Below are 15,102 nucleotides of genomic sequence, written 5' to 3'. Positions count from 1 at the left end.
TTTTGGTAGGTAAGATATTGAGTAGGTGGGTGGCCATATGAAGGGCTTCAACCCAATAAGTAGGAGGGAGATGAGCTTGAAAGATGAGAGATCGAATCATGTTGGTTATAGTGCGGATCATTCGTTCTGCATGTCCGTTTTGAGGGGAGGTGTGGGGACACGAAAAACGATTTAGGATGCCTTGTTTAGTGAAGTAGTTTTGAAAATCCGCATTTTTTAATTCACTTCCATTATCACTTTGTAAGGCTTTTAGGGGATGTTGGAATTGAGTTTTTAGAAGTGTATGAAAATTGACAAAGGTTGTAAAAACATCAGATTTATTGCAAAGAGGAAAAGTCCATAAATAATGGGTAAAATCATTAACTAAGACAAGATAGTATTTGAAACCCGTAAGACTAGAGACATGAGAAGTCCATAAATCAGCATGAATAATTTGAAATGGAGCAACAGTATAGATTTTTTAGAATAAAATGGTAGACGAAAATATTTGCCTAATTGACAGGCATTACAAAGAGACTCCCTAGGGTCTTTATTATGAGAAAGAAAAGTGCTAGAAAATAAACGGGACATGACGTATTTGTCGGGATGGCCTAGACGCCGATGCCAAAGAATTTGAGACGAAGGTGTGGAGACAGTGAGGAAAGCAGCGGGAGATGAGGTGGGATGAGGGATGCCAAATGGATATAGGTCACCGGGGCTATTGCACCTGAAAATCTCGACTCGACTCCGAAGATCCTTCACAGAAAAACCAAAAGGGTCAAATTCAACCGAACATGAGTTATCGCGGGTGAACTTTCGAACAGAGATTAGGTGTTTGATGATATTGGGTGTGACATAGACATTTGTGAGGCGGAAATGAGTGGTGGGAAGAATTGTGTGGCCTATGTGGGTGATGGGGAGGGTGGAACCATTACCGACGACGACATGTTTGGGGAAATTACTGCTAGGATTAAAAACAAAGTTGAAATTACCTGAGTGTGGTGTCATATGAGAGGTCGCCCCGCTGTCCATGAACCATTGTGACTCGGTAGGCTGCTGAAGTGTCACCGTTTTCAAACGATTTGCGAGATCTACCACGTTGGCACTGTTGCATGAACTGTTGCAACAGTTGATGAAACTGTTGGAGCTGTGGCATGGCTGCTGGGGCGGATGAACCTGAGTAGGGACCAAGTGGCCGGTGTAGGGTTCGGGTGGTCCAGTAAAGTAGGCTTGAGCCGCTTGAGTGGCCCGATGTATTTGGAGCGGGTCCTAGAATTGACGGGAACGACTGTTGTCGGTAAGGTGCGTGCCGGAGTTGAGAAGCGCTATGAGCACTATTGTAGTCGTAGTGCTGCATGGGGTGACGGTTAGTATCGCGACCTCCGCGACGGTTGGATCGGCCACCCACGCGCTGATAGCGCGAAGAACCACCTCCGCGGGAACTGTTGCAGGAACTGTTGCAACTGTTGGATGGACAGTTCGCGTTAGAGGCGTAGAAAACAGCAGCGGTCTGCTCAGGTTCAGCAAGTATTGTTTCTTCCATCTGAAGAAGCGATCGAGTATGTAGAAAAGTGGAAAGGGGATTCTGAAAGGAGATGAGATTGGCGACGGTCCCGTAATTTTTCGGGTGGCCGTGTAGGGTTTGTAGGACGAGTTGTTTGTCGGAGATTGGATTTCCGACATCGGCCAAGCTGTCCGCCGTGGTTTTGATTATTTGGCAATAATCGTGAATGGAGAGAGTGCCTTTCTTGAGGGACTTGAATTTTTCTTCACGTTGAATGGCCCGATAATCTTTATTATCGGTGAAGAGAGAAGAGATGGCGATCCATAGATCACTGGCGGTGGAGGTTTTGGAGAGAACCATCCTGGACAAATCATCGGAGATGGTGCCGTAGATCCAAGATTGGAGGAGATAGTCGGCGCGTTGCCATTCATCGGCGGAAATTGAATCCGGTCAGGTTTTTCCATGGAGAAGATCGGAGAGGCAGAAACGACCGACGGTAATTGTGGAAAAATGGCTCCACTTTTGATAGTTGGGATTTTTCAGATCTAGAATAACTAGGATAAGAGATTTGATATTGGAGATGGCATGAGTAAGGTGGAAAGGATTGAGAGGGGTGGTGGAGGGAGAAGGAGCGTCGCCGGCCATGGAGAAGGAGATGGGCGACGGCTGAAAAGGGAAGGATGGTGGTGACGGCTAGGTTAACCTAGTGTCTGATACCATATAGGAGAAATAGAGTTGAAGAAAGAGAGAATTATGTCTCTCACGTATATTAATCATATATATATAGTTACATGTAGGAAACCCTAACCTATTACACAAGGTAACTAGAATAAATAATAATAATAATATATACGTAATATGTAATATATATACGCTAATACTATCTTTGATCAAAGACATTTTCTAAATAGCATATTGCCTAACCTATTGTGCCAAATAATAGTAGAAACTTTATTCCAAAAAGCAGCATTGGAAAAATCTTTTTCTTCATTGTCCAGCAAATATAGTCCTTAAAATTTATTACCCTTGTCAATCAGCTGGCTCATCATATCCTGTATAAGAAACTCATAATAGAAAAAACTGATTATAACCCTTTGAGTGGCCACGAGAGCACTAACTGAAATAAGATTGAATTTAAAACTATGAATGTAAAATACATATTTCATAAGTAAATATGAAGTAACCTCAATACCCCCAATGAGTCCAACAGAAAGAACTGGACTATCAGGCAAAATAACCTGTGATGTGGCAGTGTACCTTATGTTGGAAAAGAGTGCTAAATCATGACAACTGTGTTTTGTAGCACATGAATCTATGATCCAGTGTTTAGCCATAAAATCAGTAACATAAGAAATGTTAGCAGTAGAAAGATCACAAAGATCAAGATTAGAAGGAGACTGTTGTAAAGTGGATTGCATTTGACTAGAGAAGAGAGTAACCAGCTGCTGCTGACATTGAGAAGGAGTGAGTCCCGAAAAGCAAATTGCCAAAGGAGTCAGGAGCTAGGTGATCTGAACCAGAGACTTGGTGAACAACAACAACTTGATGCTGGAACCTAGGCCTAGGTTTGTAACTTGGTGGAAAACCATGAAGCCGATAACATTTGTCCACGGTGGGACCATTAAAGCATGTCTTTCTTCTTAAGTGTGGTATTGTAGTACTGGTTAACAGGCTTGCGATGGTCCATGCAACAATCATTTCTTTCAGCTAAAGCCATGATATTAGATTGGTCGAGCATGGAAATGTGTTGTCTCGTTCTTCTTGAAAAAAGAGGGAAAAAACCTTGTTGATATATGGAATATGATCCATTAACAATATCTGACCACAAGTGTGTTGAAAGGAATCTTGTAAAGCCATTAAACAAAAGTCCTAATGTACTCAACATTATAGTACTAATCCAATTTTGAGAACTTCTCCACAAGAACAACCTCTACATGAACACTTAGGCCTAAAATTGGAAAGCTCATCCCACGGACTTAAGCTTGGTGAAATAAATGTTGACATACTGAGAATCTCTCACAAGATTGGCCATAATTTTCCTCAATTGAATCACCCGAGGGCCAGAAGGTTGAAACCGTGCCTTGAGATCTTCCCAAATTTTATGAGCTGAAACTTAGTAGATAATACTCCCTTGAATTTCCTTAGACACATAATTCAAAAGCCATGAAATAACAACATTGTTATTGCGCAACCACGCCTACAAAAAAATCGGTTCTTCAACATCAGTCTTAGAAAGGGAACCATCCACAAAACCGAATTTGTTCTTGACTTGCAAAGACAAAGACAAAAGCTCCACACAACGAGTCATAATTGACTTCTTGAAACAGCATGGAGACCAGAATAAGGCATGGGCCATCAGAAGGATGAAGAAAATGTGGACCATGGGGTTCATCAACCATGGTACGAATACAATTATCCGCCATTAAACCAGTCATATCGAGAAAGCGAGGAATCAACAGAAAAAAAAACTGGATCACAAAATGAAGAAACGAAACGAAGAAACACATCGCAAATCAAACAAAATCAAATTGTGAAACAAATTGGAAACGATCAAAATTGAGATCGGACGCAGCGGAAGTAAAACAAATAATCAACTACAACATGTATTTCCGTTATTTGTTACATACATTTCTTTTAATTCACAAAACCACCGACGAAGATTAACTGAGGAGTAGATCAACACAATGACGGATGTGCACACAATTCTAGTTGAAGTGGTAGAAAACTTGATTTGTATGGGAGAGGTAGTGGGTTTGATTAACTTTTTTTAACAAATTCCAAAAATAATATTCAAATTTGCAACAACCATTGAAATATACATATAGGTGTTCTTTTATATTTTGAAAAACACGAGAGTTATATTTAAAAGTGAAAGTTAAATTCATTTAAATGCGTGAACAGTTCTTCTCGGTCTATGAGGTGCGACACCCGGTGAGAAGAATGGATTGAATTATATCGGAGGATTTTGTACCATTGATTTACACATAATAACACACAATCATGTATTTTTCAAAATATAACACACAATCATGTATTTGAACATTAATTTAGTCATTGGACATAAAAAAAATTAAGAAATCTATCAATATTACAATGTACATAATATATGTTCCTTTGTTGGCCCAAGATCACCTAGCTAGTAAAATATCAACGAGATATCATACAAGAGAAGAATCTCCTCAAAATAGAAAAAGGAAAAGGAAAAAAAAAAAAAAAACACACATACACATAAATATTGGAAAAAATGAAAAGACATAAAACAAATATTATTTAGTTCGAATACAAAACTATGTGAAAGTTCAAAAAAATAATAATTAGCGTGGGTATAAATCCGACTCACTCGAATATTTACCAAACTTAGCCTCTAAAGACCTAGTCAACTCCGACTCACTCGAATCGACCTTGTGGTGAAGCAAGTGGAGTTTCTTGTCCAGACCTACTAGACATGAAAAATCCAGGCTCCGACGGCATTTGCAATGTTATGGATAAGCTATGCAGCATCAAAACAATCGAAGCCATTGTAGGTCTGTCGACTGCATTTTCTTGAACGCACAACAAGCCAATATGAATGCATCTCAACATGTCCCTCACTGAACCCGAACCCGACCTCAAAACCGGATCTACCACGTTTATCGATCTTCCCTCGCGCCAATTTCTCCATGCCTGATTTAGATATGAAGTAATTATTATTTTTTTTAACTTACACCATTGAAATATGTTTTTTAATTGGTACCTGCATCTACTACTATTACAGTAGAGGTTTAGGGTTTGAATCCCGCCCCATCCCAACTTCTCCAATTTGCAACAAAATTTTGAGTCAAAAAATAAATAAATTTTACTTACACAACTTAGCATATCCTCTACATTATTGTCCTCGTTCCGAAAAGCAGTATTTTTCTGCCCAGTAATAATCTCCAAGACTAGCACACCGAAGCTAAACACATCAGATTTCACCGAGAACTGACCATGCATTGCATACTCTGGCGCCATGTATCCACTGCAATAGATAAGTTATATATTTAGATGTATATATATACAATTAAGTAGAATTAAGGGTAAATGTTGTTTCGTTATGTAGTTACTAGGTTCCGGCGATTCTGCTGGTATTGCCTTCACTTTCTTCTTGCCGAAACAATCTCGCCATACCAAAATCTGCTATTTTCGGATTCATATCTCCATCTAGTAAGATATTGCTAGCTTTGAGATCACGATGTATAATACGAAAACGGGAATCCTCATGGAGATAAAGAAGTCCCTTTGCGATGCCTCCTATGATCTTGTAACGTCTGTCCCAATCCATAGACGTACGTCTAGTCGGATCTACATGCCCGAAAGATTAATTTAAGTTATATAATCAGCAAATCGAAACTACAACAAGCAAGAGACAAAATAATAATAAATTACCAAATATGAAGAGGTCTAGGCTGGCATTCCGAACGAACTCATATACTAGAAGCCTTTCGGTTCCTTCGATAGAAAATCCCAATAGCCTAACCAAGTTTCTGTGCTGAAGTTTGGCAACTAACAACACTTCATTCTTGAATTCAAGATCTCCTTGCCCTGAATTCCTCGACAACCTTTTCACTGCTATTTCTTGACCATTTTGAAGTTTTCCCTAATATATATAAATTAACTAAACTTGATTTAATTCATAATATATGAAAGTTGTTTGTTATATAGTGTACGATATAATGACCATATATATGTCCAATTATATATATATATTTATGTATGTATATACCTTGTAAACAATACCAAATCCTCCTTCTCCCAACTTGTTAGCATCAGAGAAATCATCAGTGGCAACTCTAATTCTGCCCAAATCATATTGCAGAGATTCGGCGGTGCTCATGTCATCGTTTTCCGCATCATCTAGTCGGGCAACTAACATAGCATTAACAAAAAAATTAACACTATAGTCAAATTCCTGGTCGTATAAATACATGAGATTTTTTATATACCGTAGGGGATAGAAGTTTTACCGGCAATTGTTTCCTCGGCTTGCTTCTTTATTCTCTTTCTTAGACAGATGCAAACAAGAGCAGCAACTATTATTAAAGACACAACAACTGAAACCACAACGATGATGACAGTTCGAGTTTTATTCCCACCATTTTTTCCTGCATAAACCAACATATAAATATATAATACATATATATATACACGTACGCTTTATTTGATTTTAAACATGACGTGTAAGTACTTCAAAGCAGTCTCGTTCCTGAGATTTTCGGGGCCAGCTGTAAATTATAGTGCAACCAAGGTTTTCGGAAAATGTTATTCAGACAATATATAATATAACTATTCTTATTAATCTTTATTAACTTCTACTTGATAGTTAGTATTAATAGGGCTCGTTTGTTACCTATATTGAATTAGTTTAGATTAGACGAGATTGGATTAATTTCCTTGTGACTAATTAAATTATTTAGTTAGTACTTAACATGTTCGGTTCTTTAGATTAGTTCTTGTAGCCCAAACATTCAGAAATCTATCATCCATCACATTTCTTCAAGGCAAAATTTTTCTAACTACTCATATTTCATAAAAAAGTTATTATGGTGTCATCAGAGATCTAAATGATTTATTGGAATTTATGATTTTGAATTCGAACAAACAATAAAGCAAAGAGGAAGTGAGAATAACTATGTTTGGTAAGTTTTTGGGCTTGCGTTTTCATTTTTTTTTGACAATGATATTTTGGGGGATAATTACACTTTTGGTCCCTGATGTTGGGACCAATTCTATTTTCGTCCTCATTGTTCCGAAGTGAACAAAATACGCATTAAAAGATCAATTTTTAACAAATTTGGTCCACTCCCTCCCGTCCTTCAGCAACTAATGGAAAATGTCACATGCAACGAGTGTGACCCCCCAATATGTCTGAATAAGGGCAAAATGAGGGAAAATTACACTATTGGTACCTAATGTTTGCCCCATTTTCACTTTTAGTCCCTATTGTTCAAAGGTGTACAAAATACACAGGTGTTTTGCACTTAATATCCCTATGTAATGTCTAATTGCCAAAAAATCCTCGTTTTATAAAAATTAGCAAAAGTTAGCCAAGACCTCATTCAAACATCGGCGCCGCGCTCGACCTCCACACAAACATTTGAAGCCCTTGCACATCCGTATTTTCTCCCAGCTGGATGATGGGTTTTCACCATTTTGGAGTAGCTGTAGTAAAAGGTTGACGCATTCTAGAGAATGGCGTCGGTGCACCTACTATCGACGGCGTACAACGAATCATGACTTGCTTTCAAATGGATTTTCTTAGCCCTTTTTTTGTGTGGGAATGACCCGGTTCGGGACGAGTATACAAATGAGGTGGTTTTTTTGGAAGAGATTTACGGAAAAAATCTCGAAGTTTGATTACTCTAGTTTTCAGGCTATAATGATAGATCCATGGGTAATTTGGCAAGAATTAGGTGTGGCAGAGAAGTTAGAAGAAATTTATTGTTGGGGTGACGGATTTTGGTTGATTTAGATGATTGGAAAGGTAGGGATTTTTTGAATAATGTACTATAGGGTCTCAATTGAAAATTTTAAGAACTTCATTTTGGGTCGTACATATTTTTAGCGTGAACCTATAATATTCGAATTGCTAATTTGAACTTTGAAGTGTATTTGATTTCTTTTGGGTTTTAAAACATAAAATGAGTCACACGATACGTGAGTGCATCACATGCCATGTGATAGGGGCTTCGTGGCTCTAACTAAAATTTACAGGTGGGTCTTCGCTAATTTTTGTAGCACGACGAAGATTTTTTTCGGCAATTAGACATTAATTACACAAGGGTGGTGAGTGCAAAAAATCTTTTTATTTTGTTTAACCTTGGAACAACATATTGGAACAACGGATTGGAACAACATAGACTAAAAGTGAAATCATACCAAATGTATAATTTTCCCTCGTTTTGTCCCAATTCAGACATACTGGAGGTCACGAGCGATGCACATGATATTTTCCGGTTAGTTGTTGATAGGTGTGGGACATAGTTGACTAAATGTGTTAAAAATGACCTTTTAATGTGTATTTTGTCTACTTTGGAACGACGGGACAAAAAGTGAAATCATACCAAACACTAAGGACCAAAAATGTAGTTCTTCCTATTTTGGGAGAAGAATTTGAAAATAATGTAATATTTGTTGGTATTTTAAAAGAGACAATTTACGGGTAGCAATTAAATAATGTTTGAAGATGTTGGAAAAAAATATATTTTAGAATAATGATTTGAAAAACAAGGTGATTTTTGTTTGGTTTTATTTGTGAAAATATTTTTTTATTGTAGAAGTTTGTAGGAGACATAAAAATTTGTTTTTTTTCTTTGGAAAAACGTTTTAAAAAAAATAATTTCATTTCGCGGAAAGAGTGAAAAAGATTTGAAATTCGGAGACAAATATAGCCAACAGTCTAGAGCCCGTTTGGCTAAGCTTATTTAAAACATCTTATAAGCTACTACATCTGATAAGATGTTTTAGGAGCTGATAAGCTGTTAGATCTTATTTTAAAAATTATTTTTTAAGGTGTTTGGATATGTAACTTATAAGTTATTTTAGTTTTTATAAGTTGTTCAGGCGTTTGGAAATGAAAGGTCTGTTTATCGCTTTTTAATGACAAAAAAATACATGACGCCATTATAACTGTCAAACTAATTCGAGTCGAATACTTTGTTCCTAAAATATTATTATAGTATTTACAAATTAATTTTTCAAATAAAAATAATAATATAAAATTATATATTAAATAAACTAAATAATTTTTTTTATGTATGTTGATATGACATTTGACAATTTTTTAAAATAAAATGAAGTGTAATAAAATATTTTAATGAAACAGATTTGTGAAAGTTTTAATTTTTTGTCCCATTAATATATTAATATAAAATAAAGGTTGTAAAAGAAATATAATTTTTTATAGATAAAAGAAATATAATTTATTATTGAGATAATAAGAATATTCGGGTATTCATAAATAGAGAACATATTTTTTTTTTATTTTTTTTACAATTATTATGATAATTATGATAATTATATTTTAACTAATTATTAATCTTGATTACAAGAATAAGTTGTTTTGATAAAATATAAATGTTATTAGTATTCATGTAATATAATAAAAAGTATTTGAGGTAATTTTTTATTTTGGGTGTTCTAGTAAAGAAGCAAATAAGATCTTAAAGAAAAAAGGTGTGGTGGATGTATTTTTTTAAAAACATCTTATAAGCTCCCTAACAGCTTATTTTTGGAAAAAAAAAGATATTTTCTAATTTTTTTATCACACTTTTTAACAGCTTATAAGCTCTTAAACATCTTATAAGATATTTTTAGGAGTTTATAAGCTTAACCAAACAGGCTCCTAATACTCAATAGATTTTGAAAGTTTATTTTATAATCTTTTTATTGGTATTTTTGAAAATATGTGCCAAAAAATAATTTACAAAAAATATTAATTTAATTAAATATATATAATATATAAAAAGAAAAATGAAAATTGGGCGCTAAAATTTATAAAATGGGCCTCAAACCGTCCTGTCTGACGTGTGCCCCGTTTGGTTGGCAAGATAAGCCATGATTAAGTAAATAATTGACTTAATTTAGTGTTTGGTACCCTCAATAAATTGCCGGGTCGACCCGCCAAAATTATATAATCATGACTTATCTTGCCTTATCTTGGCTTATCTTGCCTTCTAATAAGTTTTTTTTTATTGGACGTTTCTAGCTCCAATAAAATAATTGAGTCTCATTAGATTATTTAATCTTATATTGGCTAATCTTATCTTGCCAACCAAACGAGACCTGAATATATCATAATATCAAGGGCAAATTACGACCACCTCTAAGGTAAGGACATATTATGAAAAAACCCCTTCATATTTGCATAATTACAAGTATCCCCTTAACTATGTATTATTTTACGAAAAAATTCCTCCTGATGATAAATTTATGGGCGTTTATTCGGTAAATTGTTCATAAATTGCGCGGCACGCCAAAATTTTATATCGTTTCGATAAATAACTGAATTACCAAATTTTATTGAAAATATTTAATGTTTTGAATTTTTTTAATTTTTATCATTAATTCTGGTTTAGATAATATATATATATATATATATATATATATATATATATATATATATATATATATATATATATATATATATATATATATATATATATATATATACCACACTGGAGTAACGATTCGATAATCGGCATATACGATTTTTTGTTCAGTTCGATTCGATTGGTTAACTGATCGAACGAACACCCCTAGGTATATTTGACATCGTAAAAATGGACATGTTAGACAATATATAATTGATGGGTGGTTGTAATTATGCAAACAATATTGATTTTTTTTCGTAATTACCATGGGTGACCGTAATTTAGCTAATATCAATCTTATCCTATCTTATCTACAAGATCGACGGTTAATTTACTTTACCAAACCAGTACAGATATCTGAATTAAAAATCAACGATTAGCTGAAATCAAATGAATTAGTTTACCTGCCGTCGGAGAAGCTGTTGATGGCGGCGGCGCAGGGGCGGCGACAGGAGGTGATACAATCTGCTGCACTTGTCGAATCCTAGTTATATTGTAATACGGCGAAATCTCGTAACGAAGATTACAGCTAGGAGCGAGAATTCTCACTCCTCTCGAACCATCACAGCACCCTGGAATATATTGCGCGGCGCTAATCAGACATCCGTCGCAATCGTCGGCGGAGAGATCCGGCGAGCACTGCAGCATCCCGAAAATCGTCTGAAAATCCGGGCCGGAGATATTCCCCGCCGCAACCTTCACCAGAGAGCCGCCGGACGCCGCCTGGCTACGGAGATCGTCGATCAGCGTTCTCAGATCCTCCTTAAACTGAGCGGCGCCCGACGCGTTCATAGAATTGTGAATCAACACGGCCGGGCTGTCGGCCCGGATACCGAAAACGGGCTCGTCCGAGTACCGTATGGTGCAGAACTCTCTCCATAGGATGGCCTGTTTTTGGTAGGGGCAGAGACCGAGGAGCTCGACGGTGCCGTTTTGGACGCACGTGCGGCACGGGTCGAGCTGGATGTCGGTTCTGCATACGGCCGTGGCGTAGGCCCGGTCCGGTTGACCACCCGACGACGAAGCGCTGTAGAAACCGGTGTCGTTTAGGTTTGGGGAGAGTGATGAGAGGAGGGTGTTGAGGTTGTTGCTGTATGTGGTGTTGCTTGTGTAGTTGCCGTTGTTGAAGCAGTAGTAGTTCTGCGCTGTGGCGAGTGCGCAAACGCGCGTGAGGATGAGAGTGAACCACACCCAATTTTGGGAATTCATGCCTTTTTTCCTGTTTTGCTAACTGTTTATTTATTTATTTTTTATTTAAAAAAAATAAAAATAAAATTGGAATGAAAATGTGGAAGAAGAAAATGTGTCATTTAACAAGGTTTTGTTGTCTGACTGGAATTATGTAGTGGTCCCTATTTCGCTACTACTTAATTCCCCATAGAAATGGGAAGGCAACTATATGCGGTTTGAATTTTTTACCGACGCACAAAGAAAATATTTGTTGCGAATGAACGAGTGGTTGAGGAATTACAACCAATAATATAGATGAAGTAAGTAAACATACACTCTCGTATAATAGATTATAAACTATATAAGAGACGTAAACTACACTAGGCTAATCATATGTGACAAACTCGATCTAGCGATCGTTGGCGAGGAGACTAAAATCTAGGTCAATTGACACGGGCTTACTTACTCCAACATCTAGATCATCCATTGCAGAACTGTATTAATCATGTTTGTGTGTATTCATGAGTGTGAGTAGTCTAAATTTTGTATATTAAATAAACTGTAATTTGTATGTGAAAACTTACGAGATACTTGATGTTGTATTTGCAAACATCCGATCGTGGAATGTGAACTTCACTTCGGTCTACCCTTAATCACTGATAATCTATATAGCACAGATACATAAACGGTGATACGGGGAAACATACACGAGGAAACGGTATGTCCAAAAAATGAGAATACGAAAACTTGTGGAAAACATATAAATATAAGGGTATATTAATAAATATTCTATATAAACATATATAAATTTTTATTTATTTCATACAAATATATTCAAATTAAATATTATTATCAACTATCAATTTGCAATTGATCATTAAATCATGTAATTAATTGGGAAAACAACAAAATAATTTGAAATTTTAATTTCTAACTTTTTAGAAATTATAAAATGGCCCATAAGGTGTCCGGAATGTGTCATCGAGACCTCAAGCGTCGGACACAGAACGTGTCCGAAACGCGAATATGTTAAGAAGTTGAAGTTTCTATATTACATAGTTGATAATTCTCTTTTGAGTGAAGTGTTGCTTATAACATTTTATGAATGAACTCGTTATTTCAAAAAACAAATAATAACCGTATAATAATAAATGTTGTATCATTGAATTTAAAAAAGTATGGTGTCAACAGTCGACTTCTTCGACCCTACACTCAGTGATAAATACTGGGTGGGTCTTCTGCCACTACGTGTCATTTTTTGTATTTTATAATATATTCCCCCACTAGGATTTACCTTTAAAAGTTTTAGAAAAATAAAAAGAAGACACGTGGCAGCAAAAGACCCACTCAGTGAATCGAGAGAGTGAGCTTGTATTTGAAAACTTTAGTGCGCTAAGAATTAAATAAATATATAAGCTTTTAGTGGATTTCATTTACTGGGAAAAAAAAGAAAACCAAAATCATATAAATTTACAATCTTTCAAAGAAGGCAATCGTTTTGTTTTCCTTGATTGACTTTCCACACAATTAACACGAATGTGACAGGACTCAATGGGACCAGACGCGTTTAACACCATTGACCATTTCAATCAGACTTTTCAAATTAATTTCCACATTCCATTTTTACACGTCAACAAATCAAATTTCCACATTCCACTTTTCAAATCAAATTAATTTGTAATTTCAGTGATCCATATATGGATTAAACCTATCATCCAATAGAGTAAAATATTTTGTTCGACGCAAAACTCAAGCAATTTAATTTAGTAATGAATTCGAAAGAGCCTTGAGTTTACAAGAAGATTAGTGGGAGTGCCATTACGTGTCTTAGTACTTTGTGTTGATACAATCCTACTCACTGGGAATGATATAGGGATGCTCCAGTCAACTAAAGCGTGGTTGTCCACAAATTTCTCAATAAATGAATTCGGGATAAGCTTCCTACATACTAGAGAATATGTATCTATAGAGATAAATAGAAGATGTCGTTTAATTATCCTAATCTATACTATAGACATGATATAACGTATGCAGTGAAGCGTCACTTACATATCAGTCTAATCCCAACAAAATTAGTTTGATAGCTATGAAAGAATTTCTTAAATACTTGCGAAGTACTAATGATGTGTTCATAGATAATCTATGGGGATTCCGAGTTGAAAATAAAGTCGTTCGTCGACTTTGGTGTTTCAATCGGAAGTGGACGAGTCAAAAGACGTCGGGATTTATGTTCATGCTTATTAACGAGGTGCCGTATGAGTTCCAAGTGAAACATGACGATGGATTCCACCTCCAGAACTTAATATACCGCGACATTAGATGACACAAACGTAATAGTTTGGATTCGAAATTACATTCAACTATTGAGTGTATGCTTTCAAAAGGTCTCATCAAAAAATCCAAACACATATTGAATCAAATTATCTCATCAGTAAGATAATTAATAGAGGAGAACTTTAGATCGAGAGACTTGCCCAGGTAGATGTTAAGTGTATATTTTTACACTTAATCATATTTTTTAATTGGAGCTTTTAGTATATTTTATTGATAATTGGTGCTTAAAGTTTTGATTTATTGTGTTCAGGCACAAATTGAAGAATTGAATAAGTTGAGGGCTAAAACTACAATTTAGAAGAAAATGTGGAAAAAATTGGAGAAGTCAAACATCCGAGAAGGAAAGACTGCGAAAGAAAAGAAACTTCCAAAAGTTACAAGGAAACTGTCTTTTCCTCAATTTTTCCCACCTTATAAAAAGCTATATCAAGCACACAATTATGAGTCCTATATTTTACGCAAATTCAAGAGCAAAGAAACAATAACGAAGACTTTGAAGATTCAAGCATAGTTTTTATCTTCCATGACTTATTTTTATTTAGCTTTCAATTTAATCATGAGTAGTTAAACTCTTTAATTTTAGGATTTTATTTTGAACCCTATGTGAGATTTATGAACTATTTTCCATGATTTTATGCAAGTTTTAATTCCGGATTATTTCTTCTACTTGTTTTATAAAGTGCATGAAGCTGGCCACTTTTTGTGTTTTTTTGTTATTGTTAATCGGATGAATCGGAAGATCGGGTTAATAATTAGAACTTGGGTAGAAGAGCATTTGTAGTATTAACATAGGAATATAGTTAATCTCTTAGGTAGCTATTATTGAGATTTGTGTTTCATGTTATTTTCTAGAATTAATTGCGTATGAATACATTAATTAAATCTAGAGTATTAGAATCGTAATACACGCGGAAGCGGTTTATGATTAATTTAGCATCTTAGATTAGTAATCCGCTTTAATAAATTGCATAATTGAAGGAATTGGGGAATTAATAATCACATAGGGGG

At 35.5% G+C, this 15,102-nt stretch overlaps 1 protein-coding gene across 1 annotated transcript; it reads right to left on the bottom strand.

Annotated features, from left to right (window-relative positions):
• Window positions 1-4,686: 4,686 nt before the first annotated feature.
• Window positions 4,687-11,893, bottom strand: LOC105976479 (cysteine-rich receptor-like protein kinase 29). Its single transcript, XM_013001719.2, has 7 exons — window positions 10,995-11,893; window positions 6,466-6,603; window positions 6,225-6,367; window positions 5,888-6,098; window positions 5,566-5,803; window positions 5,327-5,480; window positions 4,687-5,146 (listed from the first exon to the last, which is right to left on the bottom strand). The coding sequence occupies exons 1-7, from the start codon at window positions 11,797-11,799 to the stop codon at window positions 4,871-4,873; spliced, it is 1,965 nt and encodes a 654-aa protein (XP_012857173.2). The 5' UTR covers window positions 11,800-11,893; the 3' UTR covers window positions 4,687-4,870.
• Window positions 11,894-15,102: the final 3,209 nt, after the last annotated feature.

The sequence above is a fragment of the Erythranthe guttata genome, chromosome 5 (genome assembly GCF_056151865.1).
Source record: "Erythranthe guttata isolate IM_541 chromosome 5, IM_541, whole genome shotgun sequence".
NCBI classification, from domain to species: Eukaryota; Viridiplantae; Streptophyta; class Magnoliopsida; order Lamiales; family Phrymaceae; genus Erythranthe; species Erythranthe guttata.
Note: the sequence above shows the minus strand (reverse complement) of the source record. Positions and strands in the feature narration are given on the sequence as shown.